The 26,861-nt window shown below is 41.8% G+C and overlaps 1 protein-coding gene across 4 annotated transcripts in view; it reads left to right on the top strand.

The window, feature by feature from the left end:
• Window positions 1–26,861, top strand: part of ARHGAP8 (Rho GTPase activating protein 8) — a 302,432-nt gene that overhangs the window by 124,744 nt on the left and 150,827 nt on the right. For 3 of the 4 annotated variants that reach the window (XM_077825740.1, XM_077825730.1, XM_077825749.1), the window contains 2 exons: window positions 1,124–1,262; window positions 4,557–6,929. The exons of the other annotated variant lie outside the window; for it this stretch is intronic. In XM_077825740.1, coding sequence (XP_077681866.1) covers window positions 1,124–1,262; window positions 4,557–5,107 — 690 coding nt within the window. In that variant the 3' untranslated portion in view covers window positions 5,108–6,929. Of the gene's footprint in view, window positions 1–1,123; window positions 1,263–4,556; window positions 6,930–26,861 lie in introns of those variants that run through there. 4 annotated transcript variants of the gene reach the window in all.

The following is a 26,861-nucleotide window of genomic DNA, read 5'->3' as shown; positions in this document are numbered from 1 at the left end:
TAAACCTTTGCTCACCTAGGAGAGGGTCTATGGCAGTGTGTGAAGTACAGACATTGCACGCCTAACTGGCATGGGAATAAATGACAGTATGAATGGTGAGGTGCTGGTTAGATGGACAAAGTAGAGCGCCCTCCATTCCTGATTCCCAGGGTATGCATCTTACATGGCTCTCTACAAACCCAAGCCCTGTCTCCCTCATTTACACTGCTGTTTTTAGTAGCGTAGCATCCCGCTGCCTCCTTGCTGATGGAGCCTTTCCCCACCGCAGAGAAAGTCTCTGTCAGCAAGGAAGGCTCTGGCAGGGGGAGGCAGTGTGGAAAGGCTCCAGCCATGGAGAGCCTTTCACTGCCACGTGTAGCTACAGTCTCCAGTGAGTGTGAATGCAGCCTGCCCCTCACTGCAGCATATAGCTACGTGTAGCCTACACGCCACTGCAAATGTAGATTAGGTCTTAGAAAGCACAGACGGTGCCACTTGAGTATGTAACCAGAGTCCTGGACGGGTGGGGCTAGTCTGTGCAGCCGTAGTTTCACTGCTATTATTACTGAAGCTAGTTTGAATCAAAGCTAGCTCAGGTAGGTCTGCAAGTCCTGCAGTCACACCTCCCGGTTGCAGTGTAGCTATACATACCCTAAGGCCTGGTCTACACTGGGGGGGAATCGATCTAAGTTATGCAACTTCAGCTACGTGAATAACTCGTCCCCCATCGACTCCGCTTCTCACTCTGGTGGAGTACTGGAGTCCCAGAGTCGACGGGAGAGCGCTCTGTGGTCGATTTATCGCACTAGACTAGATGCGATAAAGCGACCCCCGCTGGATCAGTTGCTGCCCGTCAATCCAGCGGGTAATGTAGACAAGCCCTTAGACTGTAGGCTCCTGGCAGCAGTCTTTTTGTTATGTGTTTGTACAAGTGCCCAGCACAAAGGGGCTCTGGTGTATGATTGAGCTCCCCACACACTACTGCAATACAAATAATAACCATAAAATAAACCAATGTAATACAGCATGTGTACTTTTGGCATATAATGTAATCAGAATACCTGCTAGCTCTCTGCTTTTGTGAGCAATTTGATCTTGAGACTTGGGAGACAATATTAATCTTCAGTTTTGCTCTTTCTTTCAGGGGGTTCACGAATCTAAGGGAGTGACTGAAGACTATTTGAAACTGGAATCCCTGATACAGAAGGTGGTTTCCCCTTACTTGGGCACATATGGTCTGTATTCCAGTGATGGACCCTTCACACACTCTTCTTGTATTTTGGGTAAGAATAACAGGGGCTTTTAAAATGTCATCAATTTGACATAGTGCAGATGGCTAGCCAAAAAGCTTTGTAAATACATCATGCTGACGCCCATAAAACAGGTGATTGTCGATGCCAAAAAAACGGACACGTCATTTTCTTTATGGTGTGTTGTGGGCACACAAAATTCCAGCTAAGCCTGACCAAGCCTCCTCCAGCTTTCAAAATTCTGAAATAAAATTTGTTATAAAAGAAGTTTTATGTTCTATGGCTTGTGTTATGCTGGGGGTCAGACTAAATGATCATAATGGGCCCTTCTGACCTTAAAATCTATAAATAAATTTACATCTCTCTGTATACCGCTTTCAGTTATAGGAGTTGAACTCAGGGTGCTTTATGGACAATGTGAGATAAAAGGAGAGAGGATGTGCAGACACAAGAAGTGCATGCAGATATCACTTTGCCTAAATGTAGCCAGTGGGGCGTTGTGCCTTTTTCTCAGTACCCAGCAACCTTATACAACTGTTTAGGACAGAAGGTGACGGTGAAGGATTATCAAAAGCACTCAGTGTCTTCCATAGAAGATTCCAGCTGATGTCAGTTGAGCTGGAGTTAGGCCAATACTGAATGCTATTCCATTTGAGTAGTTTATACTGTTGAAACTATAGGGAAATACACAAGCACTGCAAGACAGAATAGAAAAGTAGTAATTGTACCTATAGTTGTAAAAACAAGTAATTTGCTATCCAGTTTGGATATACTTTAAATTGTGCATTTTCTGGGCAATTGATTTAATCCATTTTCTAGTATGAAATTGTCAATAGGGTAGTTCATGATTTGCACATGAAGCTGAACTGGAAATGGATTGTGTTGCAACAGGCATTTAAAGAAACAGATCGATTTTACGTGAGTCAGTCTAGGCTGGTTATCTTCAAAAAATGATGATTCAAAAGAACCATTTTGTATTCATCACTGCTATTAAAGGGACATGAAACAGTGTAATAATTGGGGCTGCTTATAACACCAAGCACCTAGGGTGCCAGTAGCATGCCCCGTGATCCTGACTTGGAGTCAAGCAGTGTAGGTGCTTCAGCAGTTAGGTCTCGTGGGCACTAGTCCTGGTGGGTCCCCAAAACCACTCAGACACATGGCTAAGGTCAAGGGTATTTTTCTAGGCCTGGAAGAGGGAAAGGTTGCAGATATCCTATGTACAGAGCCTAAAACAGTTCAAAGTGAGCAAGGATCGCATCTCTCCTTGGGGCCCCTTTGCACAGGCTACCTCCCCAGCCACTGCTGTTTCAGCTTCCCTGCAGCGCCTCACTAGCCATGCAGCTGCCACTTCCAGTCAGAAGTGGACCACTTCCTTATCCGACCTGGAGGAAGGGGATGTGCAATGGGGAGAGGGCTGAGCGGAGCTGTAGTCTCTTGCTGAGCGGATCCATCACAGTGGCCCAAATCTGACATCTTTTGAACACCAGCTTTTACAAAATCCAGGAGCAATAGAACTATTCCCACAAAAAATTGATAAAATTCCCATGAAACAGTTTTTAAAATCAATAAATATTCCACTACTCTATTTGAAACCCAAACGTTGAAGCGCTAAGGCCTTATCTACACTGGGGATTTGCCAGTGCTGTTGCATTGTAGTGATACTCCTGGATGAGTCATCTGCAGGAACTGAACCCAGGTTCAATGGATTTAAAAGCATAAGTGTCTACTGCCTTTCAGCTAATAGACCTGGACCTTGTCTCTATACTAAATTAGAGCAGCCGTAAGCCTTAATTTATGCCTAGCTGCCAAAAGCCCCAGGGGGACATTCTGGTAGGTGGGGAATCAATAGAGCATAGTTTCACTCTTTTCCCCAGCCATAGCCCCCGTACATTGAGATGGTGAAATGACAGGAGCAGCAGGGCAATCCTTTGAGGACCAAATGCAGTAGCTGTATGATGGTTCCTGCTCAAAGAACAGTGGAACCTCTGGAAGGATGCTTAAAAATCATTTCAATCTTGTATGAATGTTTCATGAAAACGGCACAATTCCAAAAGGTTCTTAGGTAGTGTCAAGAATGCAAAATTGTTGCCACCTAGTGGTCATTGTAAGAAAATGGAGGTGTGGATTAACTGAATTCTAACAAAAAGAAAAGGAGTACTAGTGCATCTGATGAAGTGAGCTGTAGCTCACGAAAGCTTATGCTCAAATAAATTTGTTAGTCTCTAAGGTGCCACAAGTACTCCTTTTCTTTCTGCGAATACAGACTAACACGGCTGCTACTCTGAAACCTGAATTCTAACAATTAGCTGTAAAAATCTAGAATACTGTGAAACCGAGTTCAGATTTCTTAGCCCAGTCATGAGATAGGTTCTGATATTATTTTGGGTCACACAGCACCAGGGCAGTACATTTAATCTCAAATTAAGTTTTTAAACCAAGATTTTCCAAAATGTTTACTCATTTGGGGTGCCTTAAAGGGACTTGATTTTCAGGGGACAGGTGGCTGGTGCATAAATGCTCTGCATGGATTTTATATAATTAAATAGCTTAATTATAGTTAGCAGCACCATCTTCTCAATGCACTTTTTTGCTCATCCTGGAGGAGCTGATTTGATGAAAGAACAAGCTCAATTAAACCAAAAGAGAGCTCAGCCGCAACAGACACAGGACAAAAAGCTGGGTCTCAGATCCTCACAGTAAACTTTGACTCCCGTACTCTCTTCTCCCTACATGTGAGGAACTTCCAGTCACATCCATAGCCATGCACGTCTCAGAGCAGAATTTCACTTCTGGTTTTTCATTAAATAAAAGCACTGTCACAAACTCTTCCAAGTTTATCACAAGTCGCACAATAGCTGGCATTCTTCTTAAACCCCTAGTCCTTGGAATCATGTGAATATTAGAAAAGGAGTACTTGTGGCACCTTAGAGACTAACCAATTTATTTGAGCTGTAGCTCACGAAAGCTTATGCTCAAATAAATTGGTTAGTCTCTAAGGTGCCACAAGTCCTCCTTTTCTTTTTGCGAATACAGACTAACACGGCTGTTACTCTGAAACATGTGAATATTAGAGAATCTTATTTTTTTAAGTTAGTTTTTAGCCCTCATGGTTGTGGATAAAGCTTGAAGATACTATCCATAAAGGTTCAAAAACCAGAAGGTAAATAAAAAGAACGCAACATTGATTCTTTTAAAAAGCTTATGATTTTTATGTCACTCATGTTTTTAGGGCCCTGACTCATTATTTTTGAATGCTTGGGGTTGGCGGTGCTATAAAAAACATAGACTTCAGAGATTTTAATTGAGATTTGTGTCTGTTTACAGAGAAGCGGTTCTTCAGACGTTCCAAATCAGGTGACATCCTCGCCAAGAACCCCGTGGTGAGATCGAAAAGCTACAATAACCCACTGCTGACTCCCGTAGCTGAGTATGAAACAGAGGGTATTGCAGCCAATGGGACTGGCATCCGAAGGCACTCAGTTTCTGAAATGACCTCATGCATGGAGCTACAAGGGTACTCCAATCTCACAACCATCGTGGACAATGGTTCCAAAAGCTCTATGACAACCACGAAGAACTCACTCTCAGGAGAACAAGAAAGGCCCACTGCCAGTTCAGTGCAATGTTCCAGCAAACTCAATGCAATTGAGCAGCAGCAAGGACTCTTTCACACCATGGGTGATCAAAACAGGGCTTTTGAGCTGGCCAGGGACCCTGCCTTGATTCCAGTCCCTTCTTCCAGCCCCGAGAATATAGTGGACCAGATTTTGGAGTCAATTGACTCCGATTCTGAAGGAATTTTCATAGATTTCGGCCGAGGTTGTTCAAATTCATCAGCGTACAACGTGGATGTGAGCAGACAGAGCATCGTGTGACGGACAGGAGACAAAACCTTGGTTTTATTATTATATACAAGTAACTGGTATGTTCAGCTACACAGCAGGGAATAGATATACATACAAGGCCAAAACCTCAGCTGGTGTAAATCATCAGCGCAGTATTAAAAATCAGTGGAGCTACAGTGATTTACCCCAACTGGAGATATGGCCCCTAATATTTTTTTAAACCACCAACCTATTTTCTTCTCATCAGTCTGCAGTAAGATTTCTTACTGTCTTTGTAAGATTATGGATTGTTTGTGTTCGTTTGTTTTCTGAATGGAAAAGAGTCTAATAGAAAGCTATTAGTGCAGCTGGATATGTACATTTACTAGCATAGTCCATTGTATGGCTGCATTCACCTTTATTTGTAGTTGTCTTGAAAGATTCCTGTAAAAGTGGAGGTTGCTCTTTGAACAACACGATTTTGGCTGGAAAAAAAACCTTTTAAAAAAAAAAACAAAAAACCCCGAACAAACAAACAATGATGTGGTCATAAATGTAGCAGAATACAATGATTTATAGTGACTTTTTTCTTCTTTTCTTGGTATGTCTTGTATGGACTCCTCTAACCACTGTGAGTTAGGATTATTAAGAAAAAAAGGTAAAATAAACAACAGTGTGCTACATAATGTGATGCAGGGCCTGGCAGCCAATACAGTGTCTAGGTGAGAGAGATCTCCTAAAACTGGATTTTAGGACTGTGTTAATTTGCTTTTAATGAGACACTTTAAAGAATTTTGTGCATTGTAGATTCTTGGACCACTCTCCATTCTATGCTGAGGTCCCAGCGGAACACAAGTTACTTGTTTCCTGTGTAAATAAAGTTATGGGCTTTCAATGGAAATCTTTATTATTTATCTTAAAGGAATACTATGCAGCAGGTATTGTAATTAGGCACTGACATTTAAAGAATTGGCGTATGAATCAGCAGCGCTTCTGAGGATGCAGTACCTTCTTATACCAGTAGTCCCGTGGAGTTAATCTGTTGAGATGTGTGAAAATGATCTGCGCATCAAGCCCCCAGAACGGTGCAAAGGAATTTAGCCACTTGACATCCAATGACATTAATGTGCACTGGGCAGTTGCATCCCAGTGCCAGCTAGGGTTTTGACCTAATGGTTTTAAAGTAAATGTGGAGACAATATTACAGCTATCACATTACAAATACCTGTCCTGGAGGAGTGAAGTCCTGTAATTAACCACAGAACATGGTCGATAGTCCAAGCAGCATTTGTGAAAGCTTCCCTCACTACTTCATCATCATGCCTTAGTTCTGGTTCAGGAGACACCTGCATAGTTGCTTAGTCTCTTACTGCTATGGCTGATCTGTCAAGGCTGAGGTATATTTGTAGGGAGGTGCTCCGGACATTGCACTGCCGCCACCCACCCTGCTTGTTCTGCAGGTAAAAAGGACTTTTCACTCGCACTAAATTTATTTAAAAGGGGGAAAAAGCATTTTTTTCCTAGACAAAGCTGTCCTAGGGTGGGATGTCTCTTTAAGGTAGTCAGGTTTAGCCCTAACTGTGACCAATGAGCTGCCTCCCAAGTGAGGGGCCTGAGCCCAGGTGGTAGCCTGCAAGTCACCTGGCCTTTACACGAAAGGCCAGCAAGCCACTGAGTTGAGAGTGAGACCTGCAGGGAGCAGGTAAGTTCTTGGAGGAAAGGCTGCCTCAGCAGATGGAACTTGGTTTGTTTGATTTATGTTGAACTGTTTTTGATATGGAGAAATAAAACTCAACCCTGAAGCAAGAAGAGATTGAAATCTTGCTTTTCTTGGGAGTGTCATTTGATGTACTGGCTGGGGAGTTAGCCCCACTGGTGAACAGCAGCAAAACTTGGTCTGTGGGTCTATTATTACTGTGGGTGATGCATGACAAGGAAAGAACCCAACTTACTGCCATTGTTATCAGGGCTGACAGTTAAAATAAGTATTTATTTTTACTTATAAGCTGCATATATTTGCTATGGGAAAACACTGACATACAATAAACATGGAACCCCGTGGTAGTGTTTTGGTAGAAACACTTCTCAGTAGAGAATCATGCTTTACATTTGTTCAGTGCTGGTCAAACTACACAGCTTTTTCCAAGCTTAAGGTCACTCAGGTGCTCAAATGCAGAACTGGGATATGACAATGACCAAGCTAGGTACATACGATAACTGGGCTCTGTATCTCTCTAAAGCTAGAGTTCCCCTGGAGTTTCACTACCGCGGGACTTAAGGATGTCACTAGGATGATGTGTTTGAGTTCAGCAGGGCCAAGGTGGAGCAATGGTGCAGCTCTGCAAGATGAGTACCTTTTGCTGAATGATACAGAGAGTGGCATGGAGTTCAGACTTGCAAGTTCATGCCTGTCTCTGCCTCATGTGAAGATTAGCACTCTATGTGGGGAGGAGGGGGAATGTTGGCTTTTGGGATCAGAACTGAACCAGCCTGCACTTGGAGCCCCACAAGGTGAGCAAGAACTTATGTTCTAATGTACAGCCCCCCCAAATGCTTTGTAAATTGACTGACTCTTGAGATCATTGTAGCTTAAGTATGACCTTTTTTTCACTTCCTTCCCACTGAGAGACCCATTTCGGAGAGAAAGCAGGGAGTGCATCTAATATCTTATTGGAGGGGGAAGAAGGGAAATCAGAGACTTGTTAAAAAGAAAAGCTGAGCTGAATCTTGAAAAGAGTGAGGGCAGGTGACACAGAAAGCAGCAGAGACCAACTAAGTGCCACCTTGTTAAAGGATATTTACAAGGAAGTGGTTTCTAACTTTGTAAATGCTACTACAGCACAGTGTTTCTAGCACTGCATGCTCTCTTAGGTCATAAATAGTCTTCTGAGACACACTCTCAACTCACCAGCAAAATATATTGCACCCCCCACCCAGCGTTTTCTGTTCTGAATGTTGCGTCTCGTACACCCTCTTCTCTATACACTGACTCCCTCCGAAAAAGAAGCACAAAAGTCTCAGAGGAGGAATGGTCCCATGTACCCAAGGGGAGCTAAGATACAAAATAGTACAGGTGGGGCTATGTGACGCCACTGATACACAATTAAAAGTCCTATTAATGTTGGCTGACATGCAGAAGAATGTTAGGATGTGGAACCCCACACAAGCAAAAAGAACTGGTGGAATAGCTTGAGAACGAAAGATGGGCTGTGTGGTAATGTTAGGTAGTGCCCTTTCCTGCAATCAGACTTGGCTGAATAATGTTCAGTCTAAAATCAGGGTTTGTTTTACCTAATAATAACCTGAGAACTATTTTCATTATTTAACCAGCTCTTGGCAACTGGTAGGGTTTTACTAAAACAAGGGCATAGCTGTGCACCTTTACACAGGCCCTTAAATAGTTAGCCCCAGGGCAGCTGAGGGAGATCTCCAGTCTCTGGCTAAAGATCTGACTTAGAACTTCCATGCACTGCCAGGGACAATATGACTGAAGAACCAGGAAAGGTCATTTTCTTGTTTGAAATAATGGGCAAATCACCAAAATAAAATTAAAAGTATCACTCAGTTTAAGGAGTTGCCTGTTGTTATGCAGTACTAATGAGTATTCAAAATCCTTCCATCAAGTCACTACTAGACACGCTTCTGCCTGATCATGGTTAAACTCGGCTAGAAGAGACTCCTCTTTGTTCTTTAACTAAGCTTGTTTAACATCAGCTGCTCCCCCAGGTCCAAAACAATTTCCTGTGTTTGAAACTCCCCCCCCCCACCCCCATATGCTGCAAACATATTGCATAACTCATCACCAGCCCCTTATACAAACTTTTCCTTGCTAATTTTTCAGGTAAAGAACCTTGCCTTCCACAAAATGGCCACTCAGCCACTAGACTACAGTTCCCAAAATGCTATACGCTTAAGGTGAAAGTTCACACTACGCTGCCAGGCTATAAGAAATCCTAACTTGTAGGTGTGCTTTAAAGAAAGCTCCATGCTACAAGGGGGATCCCCAGGGCAAGTACTAGCTTCCAATCTTGCTGCTTACACTGTTGTATAAAGCAAGCCTACAATTTATAAATACAATATTGCCAGCCCCAAACATTCAACAATCATGAACCAGGCCTCCCAAAATCAGGCAATTGGCCTAAAATTCATGAGCTTTTTAAATGTTAACAAACATGTGGCTCTCTCTACGTGCTTTCTGGTTTCTGAGCCTGTAGGATACCATGTTTTCCAGCTTTTTCGCCCTGATTTTACCCTGGCCTTCCTATTCCCGAAATACTTTCTTGCCTACCAAAGACCTTGGACTGAGGAAAAAGAACTACAGGCAATCATCCAAACCAAAAAAGCCGTCGAAGTACTACTACTCTTTGTATTACAGCAGCAACAACAGTTGGAGTCCCATTATACAGGCCATGTAGCAGCAGCTAGTCAGAGACAGGCCCTGGCCTGTAGCATTATGTTCTAAACAGACAAAGGGTGAGAGGAGAGACAGCAGCGCAGAGAAGGGATGTGAGCAGCAGGCCAGTGGCACAGCTGGGACTAGAACCCAGGTCTCTGAGGCCCCAGCCCCTGGACTATACTGCTTCCCTAGGCAAGGTAGCGTTGCTAATATATTATTCCTTGCTGTAGAATAATAGGTGCCTGTTTCTGCATAATTCTAGGAAAAGTAAACGTCTCCAACAAAACAAGAAAAAGCCATTCGCGCTAACATACTTGAATAGTAGGTCAGACTAGAGCCGGGTGAGGGGATGTCAAGGAGGTGGTTATGGCTGCTGTGTCTAAGCTCCCACCTGAGTTACAACAGTTTGCCCCAGCTGTCTGTGATCCTCAAAAGCCCATTTACCAACTGGGGGTAGCTGGAGAACCGTGTGCTCCTGCCTTTTTCCCTCCAACCCATCTCCTGCGCTGGGGACTGTTGGGAAGGAGGCCAATTACACCAGCTCTTCGCTCACTGGGACTGCACTACAGCAGAGGACTCCCCGGCAAGGCCCTTGCAGTCCCTTTGCATGGCCTGAGTCATGCGCCGAGAGTGGAACGAGACAGAATCTATCCCGTTAGCTGATGCCAGGGAGGGATTCATGGATATCACTGGGAATGGGATTTTGCAGTTGAGTCAGATGGCTAAATTCCTGAAATCTGAGCTACGGAGAGAGAAGTGGATGGTCGTGTTTTGAAGGCAGCGATGCAAATCTTGTGTCCAAGGTGAGGCTTTTTAGTGTGTGAACAATCAGACATGAACTCTGAGGGGTGTTCGGTGTTGGCCTAATTCTGATCTCACCGAAGTCAGTGGTAAAACTCCCATTTGTTGAAATGAAAGCAGAATTAGGCCAATGCTGAGCAGTCTTGAAAAATCCCACCCTCAGCCCTGGTCTACACTGGGGGTGAATAACGTAGCTGAAGTGGGCGTACTTAGATCTACTCACCGCGGTGTCTTCACTGCGGTGAGTCGACTGCTGCCGCTCCCCTGTTGACTCCACCTGCGCCTCTCGCGGTGCTGGAGTACAGGAGTCGACGGGAGAGCGTTCGGGGGTCGATTTATCGCGTCTAGACTAGACACGATAAATCGATCCCCGCTGGCTCGATCGCTGCCCGCCTATCCGGCAGGTAGTGAAGACATACCCTTAGATTATTAAGGTTGAGGGATATACCAACTCATGCTATTCAAAGATAATATCTCTAGATTTGCAATAAGGATTTAGATTTGACCTATTTCACTGTCATAGAACTTGGGCATTTTAATATTCTTCAAATAGGTAACTTGACTAGTAATTAAATAATGAAAACAGCCTATTCTTTCATAAATGTGCACTCTTCAGGTCCTGTATTACATTATTGGATTAGAAAGCTGGCTGCCTGCCTGTACAAGATTGCCTACCTGAAATTGATCTTTGTTCGGGTAGCTCTGCCCATAGCCAGAAGAAAGAAAAATAAAGACTAGATGTATAAGTCAAAGGTGGAATTGCGGTATTTTACAGGGCTAATAAAACTACCAGAGGGTTATGCTATTTACTTTGGCTAAGAGAGGTAGTTGAGGCTATATTTACATCATTATAGTTAAAGTTGTGTTGGCATTTCCATCCCACAGATTTCTAACTCTGCCAGATATTTTATTCTGGAATGGAACCCAGTGTATAATGTCTAATTTCCAGCTGGAAAGACTTTTTAGTTCTTTAACTAGTGTCCAGAATGATTTCCCTTTTAAAAAATATTTGATACGCCAAAATATTCAAACTAGTTTTGAGTGGGAAAATCAGTTTGGGGGCATGTTTAGAACACAACTACTGTCTTTATTAGGCAGATTGTTGTTTTGGTCAAACTCACTGGGCTGGGATTCAGGAGCTCTGGGTTTAGTTCTCAGCCCTGCCACAGTTCCTGTGGAAAGCTGGTTTGGAATTTTTTGATGAATTTTTTGTTTTTGTCTGAAAATGACAGTTCATCAAAACCAAAACTTTGTGGGCAATCTCTCGGTTTCAATAAAAGGTTTGGAAAGGCATCTCAGGTCCAGGATGGAAATTCTAGTCAAAATGAAAGCAAGAAAATAGCCCAAGCCCAGCAGTCAGGGCACTCCCCATAGATGTGGAAGCTCCAGGTTCAAGTCCCTGTTCTGAATCAGGCAGACAGGGACTTGATCCTGGGGCTCCCAAACCCAGGTAAATGCCCTGACCACCAGGCTATTGGTAATTCAGGAGTAGGTAATACAGGTGCTTTCTCCCACCACTCATGAAAAATTTCAAAATGTCTCGGCTATGTTCCAGGTGGAACAAAAATAAATTTCAAACCCTCAGTTTTTCTCAAAACAGAATTCTTTTTTTCTGACCAGCCCTAGTGCTATGCGACTTGGGCAAGAAACTCAACCTTTCCATGCCTCAGGTCCCCCTCTGTGAAATGGGAATAATAACACTTGACTTCTCCTACTCTTTGTCCTTTTTGTCTGTTTCATTTGTGAGCTCTTTGTGGCATGGACAGTCTATTACTCCACATTTATACAGTGCTCACTTTCTATTTATTTTTTATTACAAGTATTTGCACTGTAAAAAACAAAAGAAATAGTATTTTTCAATTCACCTAATACAAGAACTGCAGTGCAATCTCTTTATCATGAAAGTTGAACTTACAAATGTAGAATTATGTACAAAAAAATCTTCATTCAAAAATAAAACAATGTAAAATTTTAGAGCCTGCAAGTCCAATCAGTCCTACTTCTTGTTCAGTCAATCACTCGTAAGTTTGTTTACGTTTGCAGGAGATAATGCTGCCCGATTCTTGTTTGCAATGTCACCTGAAAGTGAGAACAGGTGTTCGCATGGCACTGTTGTAGCCAGTGTTGCAAGATATTTATGTGCCAGATGTGCTAAAGAGTCATATGTCCCTTCATGCTTCAACCACCATTCCAGGGGACATGCATCCATGCTGATGACAGGTTCTGCTCGATAACAATCCAAAGCAGCAAAGCAGTGCAGACTGACACTTGTTCATTTTCATTATCTGAGTCAGATCCCACCAGCAGAAGGCTGATTTTCTTTTTTTCTTTTCTTCTTCAGATTCTTAAATCTTGGGTGGAGTGCTGTAGCTATCTTTAGAACTCTCACACTGGTACCTTCTTTACGTTTTGTTAAATCCACAGTGAAAGTGTTCTTAAAATGAACAACACGTGCTGGGTCATCATCTGAGACTGCCATAACATGAAATATATGGCAGAATGCGGGTAAACAGAGCAGGGACATACAATTCTCCCCCAAGGAGTTTAGTCACAAATCTTATTTACGCATTTTTATATTTAATGAGCGTCATCAGCAGGGAAGCATGTCCTCAGGAATGGTGGCCGAAGCATAAAGACGCATACGAATGTTTAGCATATCTAAGTTTTACCTTTTTTGTTTTTTTAGTGCAGTTATGTAACAAAAAAAATCCACATGTAAGCTGCACTTTCACGATAAAGAGGTTGCACTGCAGTACTTGTCTGAGGTGAATTGAAAAATACTATTTCTTTTGGTTATCATTTTTACAGTGCAAATATTTATAGTCAAAAGTAATATACACTTTGATTTCAATATCAACACAGAATACAATATGAAAACGTAGAAAAACATCCAAAATATTTAATAAATTTCAATTGGCATTCTATTGTTTAACAGTGCAATTATATTTGTGATTAATTGTGATAAATTTTTTAAATCGTGATTAATTTGTATATATATTATACACACACACACAAACAAAGGCATATAATATTTTCTGAATTATTCACCATACCATTTCTTATACATCCTAACATGTTGGGGTTTTTTGTTTGTAATCTTGGGCCACACTGAGTAGAGGTCTTCATTGAGATATCTGCAATAACACCCGAGTCCCTCTCCTTAGTTGATACAGTTAATTTAGACCCCCTGTAAGATGTATTAGCAATTTTTTTCTTCCACTGTGCATTTCTTTGCTTTTTTTTTTTTTTTTGACACTCAGTTTCATTTCCCATCATGTTGCCATTCACCAGCTTGTTTAGGTCTCTCTGAAGTTCCTCACATTCCTCTCTGTTCCTGGCTAATCTGAATAACTTTGTGTCATCTACAAATTTTGCTTCCTCACTACTCACCCCCTTTCAGATGATTAATAAATATATAAAACAACATGGGACCTAGTACGGAACCTTAAGACACTCCACTGTTAACATTTTCCATGATGAAGACTGAACATTTAATCCTACTCTTTGCTCTCTGTCTCCTACCAGTTTTTGATCCATGACAATACTTTGCCCTTCTCCCCATGACCACTCTGTTCTTTAGTAGCCTCTTGTGCGGAACCTTGTTAAAGGCCTTTGGGAAGGCTAAATATATTTTCAATTGGTGCTCCTTTATCCAATATTTTATTGACCCATTTAAAGAATTTTAAGAAGTTAGTGAGACACAATTTTCCTTTGTGGAAACCATGTTGATTAGACCCTATCATATTATTTAGATTAGATATTAGAAAAAACTTTCTAACTATAAGGGTAGTTAAACTCTGGAATAGGTTTTCAAGGGAGGTTGTGGAATATCCACCGTAGGAGGTTTTTAAGAACTGGTTGGACAAATACCTGTGAGGGGTGATCTGTGTATGCTTGGTCCAGCCTCAATGTGGGGGATGGACTTGATGACCTCTCAAGGTCCCTTCCAGCACTATGATTCTATAATCTTCCAGGTGTTTTGTTGTTCTGTTTATAATAATAATTTCAATTATTTTTCCACCTACAGATGTAAGGCTTCCTGGGCTACAATTCTCTGGATCATCCCCAGAGCCTTTTTTTAAATATAGGTACAATATTTGTGCGCTCCAGTCCTCTAGAACAACAATTGTATTTGTAAGCAGCTCAGCACTTCATACTTAGACTCCTTCAGAATTCTTGGATGTATAGCCTCTGGGATAGTAATGCACTAAATGTGGGTGGAGAAATTACTGTTGTATAGCTATCTCTTCAAAGGATCATTTTTTTAGGTTGCAAAATGGAGCAGGAAAACTCAATACCGAAGCTCCATCTCCAAAGAAAAGAAGACAATCCTGAATGGGTTTTGGAAACAGACAATGGACGAGTCACTGATGGGACCATGGGTGAAATACTGGCCACACTGAAGTCAATGGTGCTAAGATCTCACCCCCCAGTCTATTCCCATCACCACCACTGACCAACCTTGGGCAAGTCACTTGACCATTTTGTGTCACTGTTTCTCCTCCCACCTAATGTCTGTTTCATCTACTTACACTGTGAACTTCTTGGCACAGGAGGCAGGGGCTGTCTCTGTTTGGCTGCAGCTGGCGCAATGGGGCCCCAGTTTAAGTTGAAGCTCTTTGCTGCTACCACAACACAAATAATAAAGGGGGAAGATATGCAAGAGTTGATCTTAAACCATGTTTTGTAAAGTATCTTCAGAGCTCCTCATTTCACATTTTGTGCCTATTGAATAAACTAAGAACCAAAGACCTGGGCTCTGAGACTTATTGCCATAGAACCGTGCTTGCAGTGTGGACACACCCTAGAAGTCTCCCTGGGCCTTGGCTCCCCATCTGTAAAAGTGGGATAATACTTCCTTACCCCACAGGGGGGCTGTGAGGGTAAAGTCCATCACTGATTATTAGTGGGATGAGGCCCACACAAGTGCACAGATGCCTTGGGGGGACGACAACAGGAAGCTTAAGATGGGACTTCAGCTAAATAATGAATAGATATGAAGTAAAGTGTCCTCTGCTCTAAAGCACCACAGTGAATCAGAGATTTTCATAGTAAAGGATTCTAAGGAGAGGCTTAAATCCTTATTTTGAAGGGAGTATTTACATATGCATTGGCAGCAGGACATGTCTCATCTGGAGTGAAGAGAGGTGAAATCAAGAAAATCTATTCAAAATGATCTGGCTGAAGGATTTTATGCTGGTTGTGGTGAGAGGGCGGGGAGGCTTCCACCCTCCCCCAGTCCACCTCTGTTTTACCAACTATGCTAAGAAGTTGTTTAGGCTAAAACCATACTCTGTTTTACTAAAGGTTAAGAGTTTCATTTCACCATGTCTGGCAAACTGGGATTTAACCATTCTGCAGCTGTGCTCTTCTACAGAGGTGACATATCTGAGACACACGGCAGCACTGAAGGTGCATTTTTCTCCATGTCTCTGGTAAACTGAAGTGGTTAACAGGAAAACTTTTCTGGGAGAAAAGCAATATGGATTATTACAGGAAAACAGGAACATTTTTTCCTGCCTGTGATCTTATCACACCCCAGCTGGTGTTGCACATAGTAAAGAGGGAGAGAGGTACACCATTGTGTCCTGGAATATGTGATGCCAAAAGTACCTAGAAAATTGGGCTTTCTAGCTTTATATTTGCCAAATTCCCTCCGTCCCCCCAAATGAATCAGCTCATAAACGTCTAGGACTATGTTCTGCACTAGGCTGCATGCACAGGTGTGTGGTAAGGTATGGGAATCCAGGAAGGTATCCAAAGAGAGAATTTGGTTTCAAAATCTGAAAGCCAGACGTGAGCATTCAGATACGTCCTTTTTTTTTTTATTTCTGTAAGTAAATAATTGCAGACTAGTGATAAACAGCTCTAATATCTTGTGGAGCGATTCCCCCTTGGTCAAGTCCTGAAAGGCACTATTGATCTGAACTACATCGGCATTTCTAGTGTTCCCCCCTGTGTAGAGTCTGAGTGCCTCTTGGAGTCAGTGGGAGCCGCAGGCACTCAGCACCACTCTGGATCTGGCCCCTATTGATATGGAATTAACAAACGATGGGTAAACAGAGCAAAACCGCAGGAGTACACTGTGGGCAAAGAAACCTCACACGGTATGCAACGTGGGGGGGCATCTGGAAGCAGAAAGTACTTGGCTACTATCCAGACGCAATTCAGTTAAGCCAAATTTCTGTCCACAAGAATCACTAAATGATTAATCTACATGGAGAACCTACTTAACCAAGTTTCACTAGCAAAAGTGAGGAATCTCTAAATATTGGTTTTCTATATTGACTAATTGCAGTGGTGAAAAACAGCATGATATTTTAACCATATGAGAACAAATACACATGGTGGCTGTATCAAATCTTGGTTCAAGGCATAGGAATACTTGGAAAGCACTGCACATCTGATTTACTGCTAGATGGACAGTGTCATGCTCTTTAATGTAGATGTAATGTGTAACATTTTTTTCAAGTTTCCAAAATTTGTTTGCGCTTTAAAACTTCAAGGTTTTTGAATAGAGAAGGGTCCAAGCCATGAAGTTTGGATCCAGATCCAAACTCTCAGGGTGTTCAGAACCAGAATCTTTACCTCTATCCTTCCTAATTTGGCAGGCATGGGGTTAATTTTGGTTTCTTTTCCTTATTTCTTCTAAAGCAACTGAAAATTATAGTGGTATTTTTGCATCCTTCCTTCCTTAGTACGTGAAATCAACCTAGAATTCTCTTTCATTGACTGTTAATTTCAGGCTATATATTTGAGAGCTGACACAGAACTAGAAACAGGGATCATATGAAACGGATTAGCTAGCAGTATCTCATGGTATCTGTGCAATTACCCCTTTCCGCTATAACTTTTTTTCTCAACAGAAATCAAACCAGAATCTCAGATCAACTGGAGCAGCTCCCTTGTGTAGCAATCTTGCCATATTGGTATTACAAAAAAAGTTCTATTGACTTATCCTGTCAAATTTTGCAATAAATGTCCAGGGCCCTTGTTCTCCATGCTGCTGCGGAGTCTGTGGTGGGTAAGGGGGCAGAGGGGACGAACAGGATAAGGTGGCTGTGCAAGATGTTCCAAGAGTTGTTCCTGCTGGGTGATGATCCATGCAGCTGCCAATTTCTCCTCTGCAAAAATCCTGTGCTCCCCATGAGCTATGTAGAGAAAGGGGGCACAGTCAGCTAGTGAGAGAGCAAAGTTGGTGAACAGCATCTTTAAGTAGCGTGTTCTCCCCTCTTTCATGGACTCTGACGTGTCAAACTACCAGATTAATGACTGCTGCTTGGAGCAGCACATGCTCATCCCGCTTACAGTGAGTCCCATCACAAGGGTCACACAATACAGACACTGGCCAACAGCCAATGGCACCTTGGCTGCAAGTTGGCAGTGGTGCCATTGCTGGAGAGGGACCCTACCGCACAACTGGCTGGGGCACTGCAGTGCTGGGGCCAGGTTTCCTGCAGGTACCCCCTTCTTGCAGCTTTTGCTGGCCTCAACCCAGGCTGCACCAGATCTCTGCTGGTCCCATGAAGCGAGTAACTGCAGGCCAATGGCCTCACAGCAAAACCTGCATGGGCTCATATGACATTATTGACATAATCTGTAACTGTATAGATCACTGTTGCAACCGCTGTTATATATTTGCAGCAAATATTGTATAAAGGTTGTTGTGTAAGGGGTCTATGGAGGGGTTATGGTTTGCTGGTTATGATTATGCTGTCTATACGTGTGTATCATTTTTGTAGTTAAAATTATGAATATTGGCTCTATACTCTCTGTATTTCAAACATATGCTACGCTTCTGGGTGACAAGTTGGTGTCAGCTCTGCCTAGCCTGCTTGATGGCCAATTAAGGACCATCAGCTATACAAGTGACCCACTGAGAGAAGGCAGATATACCTTGTGACTCAGCAAGGTATGCAGGGACATGCCTATGGACAGAACTCTGAGGTTCTTCCATGCCATGTGATGGCCAGCTTGTCTTTGGGACAAAGAAAGCAGAGACCACATGGCAAGAGACTATAAAAAGCTGCTGCAGCTCCTCCATCTGGTCTTCAATCCTGCTTCTTACCTCTGGAGGGACTTTGCTACAAACAGAAGCTCTACACAAAGGACTGATGACCCTTCCCAGCTGTGGATATACTCCAGAGACTTGATTTGAACCTGCAGTTTATTCCATCACTGCTACAAACCTGAACCAAGAACTTTGCCATTACTGTATGGAATTGATTCCATTTAACCAACTCTTGCTCTCATCTGTATCTTTTTTCTTTTACGAATAAACCTTTAGATTTTAGAGTCTAAAGAATTGGCAACAGCGTGATTTGTGGGTAAGATCTGATTTGTATATTGATTTGGGTCTGGGGATTGGTCCTTTGGGATCAAGAGAACCTTTTTTCTTTTACTGCAGTATTGGTTTTCATAACCATTTGTCCCCATAATGAGAGGCACTGGTGGTGATACTGGGAAACTGGAGTGTCTAAGGGAATTGCTTGTGTGACTTGTGCTTAGCCTGTGGGGCAAATCCAAAGTCTTCTCTGTTTGGCTGGTTTGCTTTGTCTGGGTGTGCAAAGGAATCCCAGCCTTGGGCTGTAACTGCCCTGCTTTAAGCAATTTGTCCTGAATTGGCACTCTCAGTTGGGTCCCACCAGAACCAGCATAGTTACAGCTCGTGATTATGTTGCTTCTCTTTGCCATAGTTTGATGGGGGAAAGCAAACATGTGATGCTAGGTTCTATTTGCTTCTTCCAACTAAACAGCCGCTCCTCAACCCACAATATTTATAGCCCAGCCATAGATTGAATGAATCAATTTTCCTGCTTCAATACTATGTTATAGGAGTTCTGTGAAGTTACTACATTAAAAACGCTGATTATTATTGATTTAAATGACTGATTACTATGATTGCTTGTGCCTGGTCTGTCAATACATAAAGATCCTCTGCATTTCTCTTTTACATAGCTTATCTTTGGCCATTGCTGTGTCTTTGCCCATTGCTATGATTCTGCAGTTCTTCTAGGGTGCTTCTCTCTTGAATAGCTTTACACTGGGTTTAACCTGTGCAACATGCACTGTGTTACTATCCAAACTGGTCACTGGATTGCACCATTGCTCCAAATAAATGTATCAGAAAGCCAATGCAACATCTGAGAGATGGTGATTCTCAGAGATTTGGCTATTTCATGACTATTTAAAGGCCCCTGTATTGTCTTTCCCCAAAACCTCACCAGAAGCATGCACCTCCTCTGCAGATGGGCCATGGGTCATTTGCAGGTTTAAACTACAGTAGAATCTCAGAGTTACGAATACCAGAGTTACTAACCGACCAGTCAACCACGCACCTCATTTGGAACCGGAAGTTGCCATCAGGCACCAGAGACCAAAAAAACAGAGGGGGAAATACTGTACAGTACAGTACTTTGTTGAAAATAAACTACTAAAAAAAGGGAAAGTCTACAAAAAAGATTTGACAAAGTAAAGAAACTGTTTCTGTGCTTCTTTCATTTAAATTAAGATGGTTAAAAGCAGCATTTTTCTTCTGTGGTAAAGTTTCAAAGCTGTATTAAGTCAATGTTCAGTTGCAAACTTTTAAAAGAACGTTTTGTTCAAAGATATGAACATTTCAGATTTTGGAACAACCTCCATTCCTGAGGTGTTGGTAACTCTGAGGTTCTACTGTAGTATAAATGGTGGCTTCTGTGTAACTTGAAATCTTTAAATTATGATTTGAAGACTTCCGTAACTCAGCCAGAGGTTAGGGGTCTATTACAGGAGTGAGTGGGTGAGTGCCTGTGGTCTGCAATGTGCAAGAGGGTCACACTAGAGGATCATGATGGTCCCTTCTGATCTTAAAGTCTATGAGGTGCTTGACCAAGTCAGTCCAGAGGTAGTGCAACACAGTGCTATTGGGAAATCTGGTCTTGAGACTCTTACTCACTTCCCCACTTGCACAACTGGGAAACTCTACAACTTAGCCCAATTTGATTTCCAGGAGGAGGGACCACCTGATATTGCAGGACAGTGATTCCTAACACACATTTCGGAGCATTACTGATGAACTCTGGAAGGCTGGCATCCAGCCCTTTGGCATCTGGAAACACAGCCATGATGTGAGGGCCTTATGAGGGGGTAAGAGGAAAAGTTGGGGGAATCCTTCGGTTAGTGAGGGTCTTGAAGGATCCCCCTGTGCAAGGAAGATACATCATAGGAGGATATGGTAAGCAGGAGCAGATTCCACTTTGAAACGGCTGCATCATGCCATGTTAGAAAAGAAGCTAGGTCATTTTAACAAGCCAAAGCAGTTAGCTCATCCCCAAGCTCTCTGGTATCCTGACTTCTAGTTCTCCAGACACCAGTATGATGCTGCCCATCTCCACATGGATCATTAGCTTATTCCCTATACTCAACTTCACTGGCTCCCAATCCACTCCACGATCTGGTTCAAAATTGCCTTACTAGTTTTTAAAGCCCTGTGCACTCACTTCAGTCTGTCCTATGGAGACTCTGGTTCTATCAGATCAGGGTTCTCTACCCATTTAGTGCTGGTCTTCCCTCTCCTTTTTTGGGGGGGGGGTCATTGTGCAAGAGCCTTCTCCACTGCAGGTCTTGCCATTTGGGACTGCATTCCTGTACCTTTCTGCCTCACCAACTCTGATCATTTCATAATTCAGCTGAAAATATTGCCCTTCTCCCTTGTTTATTCCTTCCCACTGCTAGTCCTTCATTAGAGAGTTACTCTAAATAATATAGTTTCAGAATTAAGTAAGGTGTTTTGCAACTGGATTGAATGAAAGACATGTTGTAGAGCCAAGTAAAAGCTTAATATTGATGGATCTTATTACTGGATTTTCTGTTCTTTATTTACCCTTTTCCCCCAAGTTTAAAAGAAGGGTAACTATATAATGAAAAAGAAATGATATACTACTGTATTGAATCAAAGGCCCTCCCTTCATTGAGGGAATTCGCTCCCTTGGAAGTCAATGGGATGCTTGCATGCACAAAGGATGCAGGACTAAGCCCAGTACAGGGAGCACAGATGCTCTTTTTTGAAGAAATAGGGGTGCAAAGTTTATTTCATTGCAAAATACATTATGAAAATATGAAAGTTATGCTTCATAACCATACTTCTACTGTGATCTAAGATGCTCTTATTATGATATACCGATTTAAAAAAATAAATCTGTATTTTTAAAATGTATCCTAAATGAAATAAAGGCTAGATGTAAGCAGGAAATAACTTAGTCTTGCAACTTGCCAAATATACATGATTCATTCAGCCCATTTGTTACGACTGCTCAGTCATTCTTTGGGTCTCTCTGTTTGAATTATTTTCCAGACTTGAACTCACTGCTTACAAAATGGATTAGTGTCAATTAAGCGCGCAAAGATGTGTGGCAGTCCTGTGTTGACAAAAGGCCTATGCTGATCTTCCTGGCTCTGATATAATGGTGCACAGCATTTATGTCTGATGAATGATTGTGTTCAGTGCATATATCTTTGCATGTTGGCTAATGGCTTTTGAGGCTTTTATTTATATGCCATTAAGCAGAGGTACAATATTTTAATATAGATGGGAACTGCTTTATGTTTTGCATACATATTTTAAAAATAAGTATAATAATTTGTATGCTGACACTGTTTTTAGTCTTATTTTTATGTAGAACCTGAGTCAGCTGTGCTCTCTGTTTCTTAAATCTTTGAGAGGGAGCAGCAAGGAGGGATGGGGAAACCAAATAATGGACTGGGCATAAGAGCTCTCCTGCACTTTTTCATCAGCTGGGGTGGCAACCCACAACATATTTTGAAGTCTGCATACAATAATACTTAGCGCTTTACAAACATTTGATTAATCCTCCAAATGTCCCGGTGAGGTATGTATTATTCCCATTTAACAGATAGCAAAAGTGAGGCAGAGCTTAAGTGACTTGTCTAAGCCCACAAAAAGAATCTGTGCCATAGCCAGGATTCAAACTCCGGCATTTCTGACACCTTGTGCCATGCTCAGAACACTAGACTACACTACTCTTACAGCTCTTTTGTCTGTGAGTGCTATTTAGAGAAATGTATGGCACATAAATCAAGGACAGCATCCAGCATATAAAGTTCCGAACCATTACTTGTATTTTAAACTAATTTGGGGATTTATTTTGTTAAAGGATAACAATATGAATCCTGTTGCAAGACTTTAAAAGATGTGGGAATCTACAGATATGGGAGGAGGAGAAAAGGACATGATTATGGAATATTAGCAAAAATAAAACTTTTTGGGGGCCAGGGAAAGAGGACAACTATGTTTTCCCTATATGTGCTATTGAAGAGAAAGTAAGATCTACTGATTAGAGCACAGGTCCATTCCTTGCCTTACTAGTGTAATCTTGTGTAATCTTGGGCAAACCATTGTGCCTAAGAGATTGGTGTTTCTCGAGTGTTTATAGCTGGTGCCTCCTCTTTCACCTGATTCCAGCACTTAAACATAAACAATGGGGTAATTATCAAGGTCGATTGCACTATGGAAGGTTGCTTGTTTGAATTTTTGCCTTGGTAATTTGAATGGCAGTAAGAGCTTTGTAACAAACAAGGAAAAAGAGTAGTGTTTCTTCCATGATCATGTATAGTAGGCATGTCAGCAGTGTGAAATTGCAAGTCTTTGACATACCTCTGTGCAGCGGTCCATCAGAACTATAAAAGGGCAGAATATCAGTGGGAAGCAGGCATCTCAAAGGCCTGGAAGAGATGCACAGTGTGAGCCAAAAAACATGTGCATAAGATCACATTTGAGGCTGGGATTTTCAACGAAGCCAAAGGAAGTTAGGTGTCTAAATCCCTCTGGAATTCAGTAGAAGTTGGTGTCAGGGCTGGACCATGGGCGGCCTGTGTGCACTGGACAGCTGCTAAGTTGCAGTCAGGAAACAAGTAGTGGAGTTGAGACTGAGCCAGGTCACAATGCCAGAAGTCAGGATCAGGCACCAAGTTGCAGGCAGATAGCAGAGTCAGGGTCGAGCTAGGTCAGGATACCAGGAAGTCAGGGTCAGAAACTAAATTGCAAGCATAGAGCAAATAAGAATGGAGATGGCTCAGGATATCAGGAAGTCAGAGTCAGATGCCAGGTTACAGACAGAAAGTAAATAGCAAAGGACAAACCAGGGTCAGAAACCAGAGTCTAGGGTCTGGAGCAGAAACAGGTGAACAGTCCGCGTCGTCGCTCAGGCAGCTCCCCTAGTTTAAATACTATAATCGGCCAATCCGTGGTGTGGGGTGCCAGGGGCTGCCACTCAGGAGCTATTGGGCAATATTTCCTTCAGCACCTCAGCATAAGCTTCCAGTGGGGAGGCGGCAGCAGTCTAGACCCCTCATGGTCCCAGCTTCTAGTCCTGCAGGTTCTTACAGTTGGGTACCTTAGAAAATCTCTGTCTAAATCCTTAAGGGTTTATTCTCATTTCTTATATGCACATATGACTCCCATGAATGTCAATGGGAGGAGTTCTATGTACAGGCACTGAGGGGAGAATAAGCTTCTTTGTACGCTCTTTGCTATTGGTCTTCCAGTGGTGAGGAATCTGCTAGAGATGGCTGTGAGGAGCAACCTTCTGTTCCAGACCTGGTTTTCCAACTCTACAAATTTTGGTGGTGTGTGTTTGTACAAAAACCCATACAAGAGGGCTGGAAGATTTGAATTCTGATCTGTCTGACTTCTAATCCCACCAAAGTTCAGTGTGTTTGGATCTGGGATTCGGATCTGGGCCCATCTCTAGAAGTCACATACTAATTAAGCCGGGCTGGTTCAAAACAACAATATGACACAGCTCTTCAATACTCTCTTAATCTGTTTCTATGGCCAAAGAAGAAAGTAACATGGTCTCTCTGACATCAAGTACTTTGTTCTATTGCAGCCTGAATGTTTTTCATGTTATTACCTAGGGGTACATGAAAGGACTTCGTGCTTGTACAACTAAACTGGATCTTTATTATGAGAACTACTTATTTAAGTGCTGCAACTGCAGCTAGCATTCCAGCCATGTGAACACAGACTGACTTCTGGTGCCTCCTCTAAATTCTTCCCTCACGCAACCTGTTCTCCTCCCTCTAAATTCCGTGCAGGTTGCTACCCAATACACTACTAAAAGGGACAGTTTCCTTTGGATGAGAAATATGAATATTTTTAAAATACTGATATCTTAATACTAACTTACTGCAGTGCATAGCTAGATCATTATGGGGATATTAAATCAATCCAGAGGCAAAGAAAGAAGGAAACATCTCACATCACTGTGAGCTCCCCACCTTTCTGACCACTGCTAGCAGCAGAGATAGGGCCCTCCAGACTCTTTGGCCAATGGAATATTTGCTGCTATTGCAAAGGGGGAGGGAGAGAGAATGAGATAGAGCAGTGGTTCTCAACCAGGGGTACAAGTACCCCAGGGGATACCCAGAGGTCTTCCAGGGGGTACCTCAACTCATCTAGATATTTGCCTAGTTTTACAACAGGCTACATAAAAAGCCCTAGCAAAGTCAGTACAAACTAAAATTTCATACAATGACTTGTTTATACTGCTCTATATACTATACACTGAAATGTAAGTACAATATTTATATTCCAACTGATTTATTTTATAATTATATGGTAAAAATGAGACAGTCAGCAATTTTTCAGTAATAGTGTGCTGTGACACTTCTGTATTTTTATATCTGATTTTGTAAGTAAGTGAGTTTTAAGTGAGGTGAAACTTGGGGTATACAAGATAAATCAGACTCCTGAAAGGGGTACAGTACACTGAAAAGGTTGAGAGCCACTGAGATAGAGGAATGAGATGGGGATCCTGGAAAACGTTCTTAAAAAATACTCAGGAATTCAAAATTTAAAATAATCTGAGACAATAAAGGAAGATGATATGCTGATATCTTGCTAATTAATAACACCAAACAATAACATGACTGAACTTAAAATTATGCATGCTGAGCATACTCTCTACCTGACTTCTATGTTCATAGATTCCAAGGCCAGAAGTGACCATTGTGACCATCTAGTCACAGAACTCCCCAAAATAATTCCTATAACAGATCTTATAGAAAATCATCCCCTCTTGATTTAAACATTACCAATGATGGAGAATCCACAGAACCCCTGGTAAATTGTTCCAGTGGTTAATTACTCTCACTATTGAAAATGTACACTTTATTTCCCATCTGAATTTGTCTAGCCTTAGCTTCCAGCCATTGGATTATTTTATGCCTTTCTCGGCTAGATTGAAGAGAAATATGTGTTCCCCATGTAGGTACTTAATGACTGTAATCAAGTCACCCCATAACCTCCTCTTTGTTAGACTTAAGGAGCTCAATCTATTTAGTTTATCACTATAACACATTTTCTAATCCTTTAATCATTCTAGTGGCTATTCTCTGAACCCTCTCCAATTTATCAACATCTTTCTTGAATTGTAAACACCAGAACTGGACGCAGTATTCCAGTAGCAGTCACGCCACTGCCAAATACAGAGGTAAAATAACCTCTCTACTCCTACTCAAGTGTCTCCTTTTTATGCATCCAAGGATCACATTAGCCTTTGGCCACTGTGTTGCACTAGACACTCATGTTCAGCTGATTATCCACCATCAACCCCCAAATCATTTTCAGTCACTGCCTCCCAGGATGGAGTCCCCCATCCTGTAAGTATAGCCTACATTCTTTGTTCCTAGATGTATACGTGTACATTTAGCTGTATTAAAATGCATATTGTTGGCTTGACTTAGCCTATCAAGCAATCTAGATTGCTCTGAATCCGTGACCTGTCCTCTTAATTATTTACCACTTTCCAAATTTTTGTATCATCTGCAAACTTTATCAGTGATGATTTTATGCTTTCTTCCAGATCATTGATGAAAATGTTAAATAGTGTAGGGCCAAGGACTGATCCCTGAAGGACTACTCTAAAAACACACTCGTTTGATGATGATTCTCCATTTACAATTACATATTGAAACCTATCAGTTAGCCAGATTTTAATCCATTTAATATGTGCCATGTTAATTTTATATCATTCTAGTTGTTTAATCAAAATGTCAAGTCAAATGCCTTTTCAGAAGTCTAAGTATATTACATCAACACTATTACATTTTTAAACCAAACTTGTAATCTCGTCCAAAAACGATATCAAGTTAGTTTGACGGGATCTATTTTCCATAAATCCATGTTAATTGGCATTAATTATATAACCCGTAGAGTCCCACGTCAGCCGCTCCGTTATCTTGTCTGGGATCAATGTCAGACTGACAGGTCTATAATTAGCCAGGTCACACCATTTATTTTTTTAAAATATTGTCAGAACATTAGCTTTCCCAGCATTCTGAGACTTATTGAAAATCAATGTTAACTGTCCAAGAAGCATCTCAGCCAGCTCTTGTAAAACTCTTGGATGCAAGTTATCTGGACCTGCTAATTTAAAAATGTCTAACTTCAGTAGCTGCTCCTGAGATACTAGTGGGATGGAAAGAGTGTTTTCATCATCCATATGATATGACTACATCATTTGCCTTTTTCCCCCCAATACAGACCAGAAATATTTTTTGAACACTTTCTGCCTTTTCTGAATTATTATTGATCATTCAGTACCAATA

The sequence above is a fragment of the Eretmochelys imbricata genome, chromosome 1, assembly GCF_965152235.1.
Source record: "Eretmochelys imbricata isolate rEreImb1 chromosome 1, rEreImb1.hap1, whole genome shotgun sequence".
Taxonomy (NCBI): domain Eukaryota; kingdom Metazoa; phylum Chordata; order Testudines; family Cheloniidae; genus Eretmochelys; species Eretmochelys imbricata.
The sequence above is the reverse complement of the archived record's forward strand: the minus strand, read 5'-3'. Positions and strand labels throughout refer to the sequence as shown.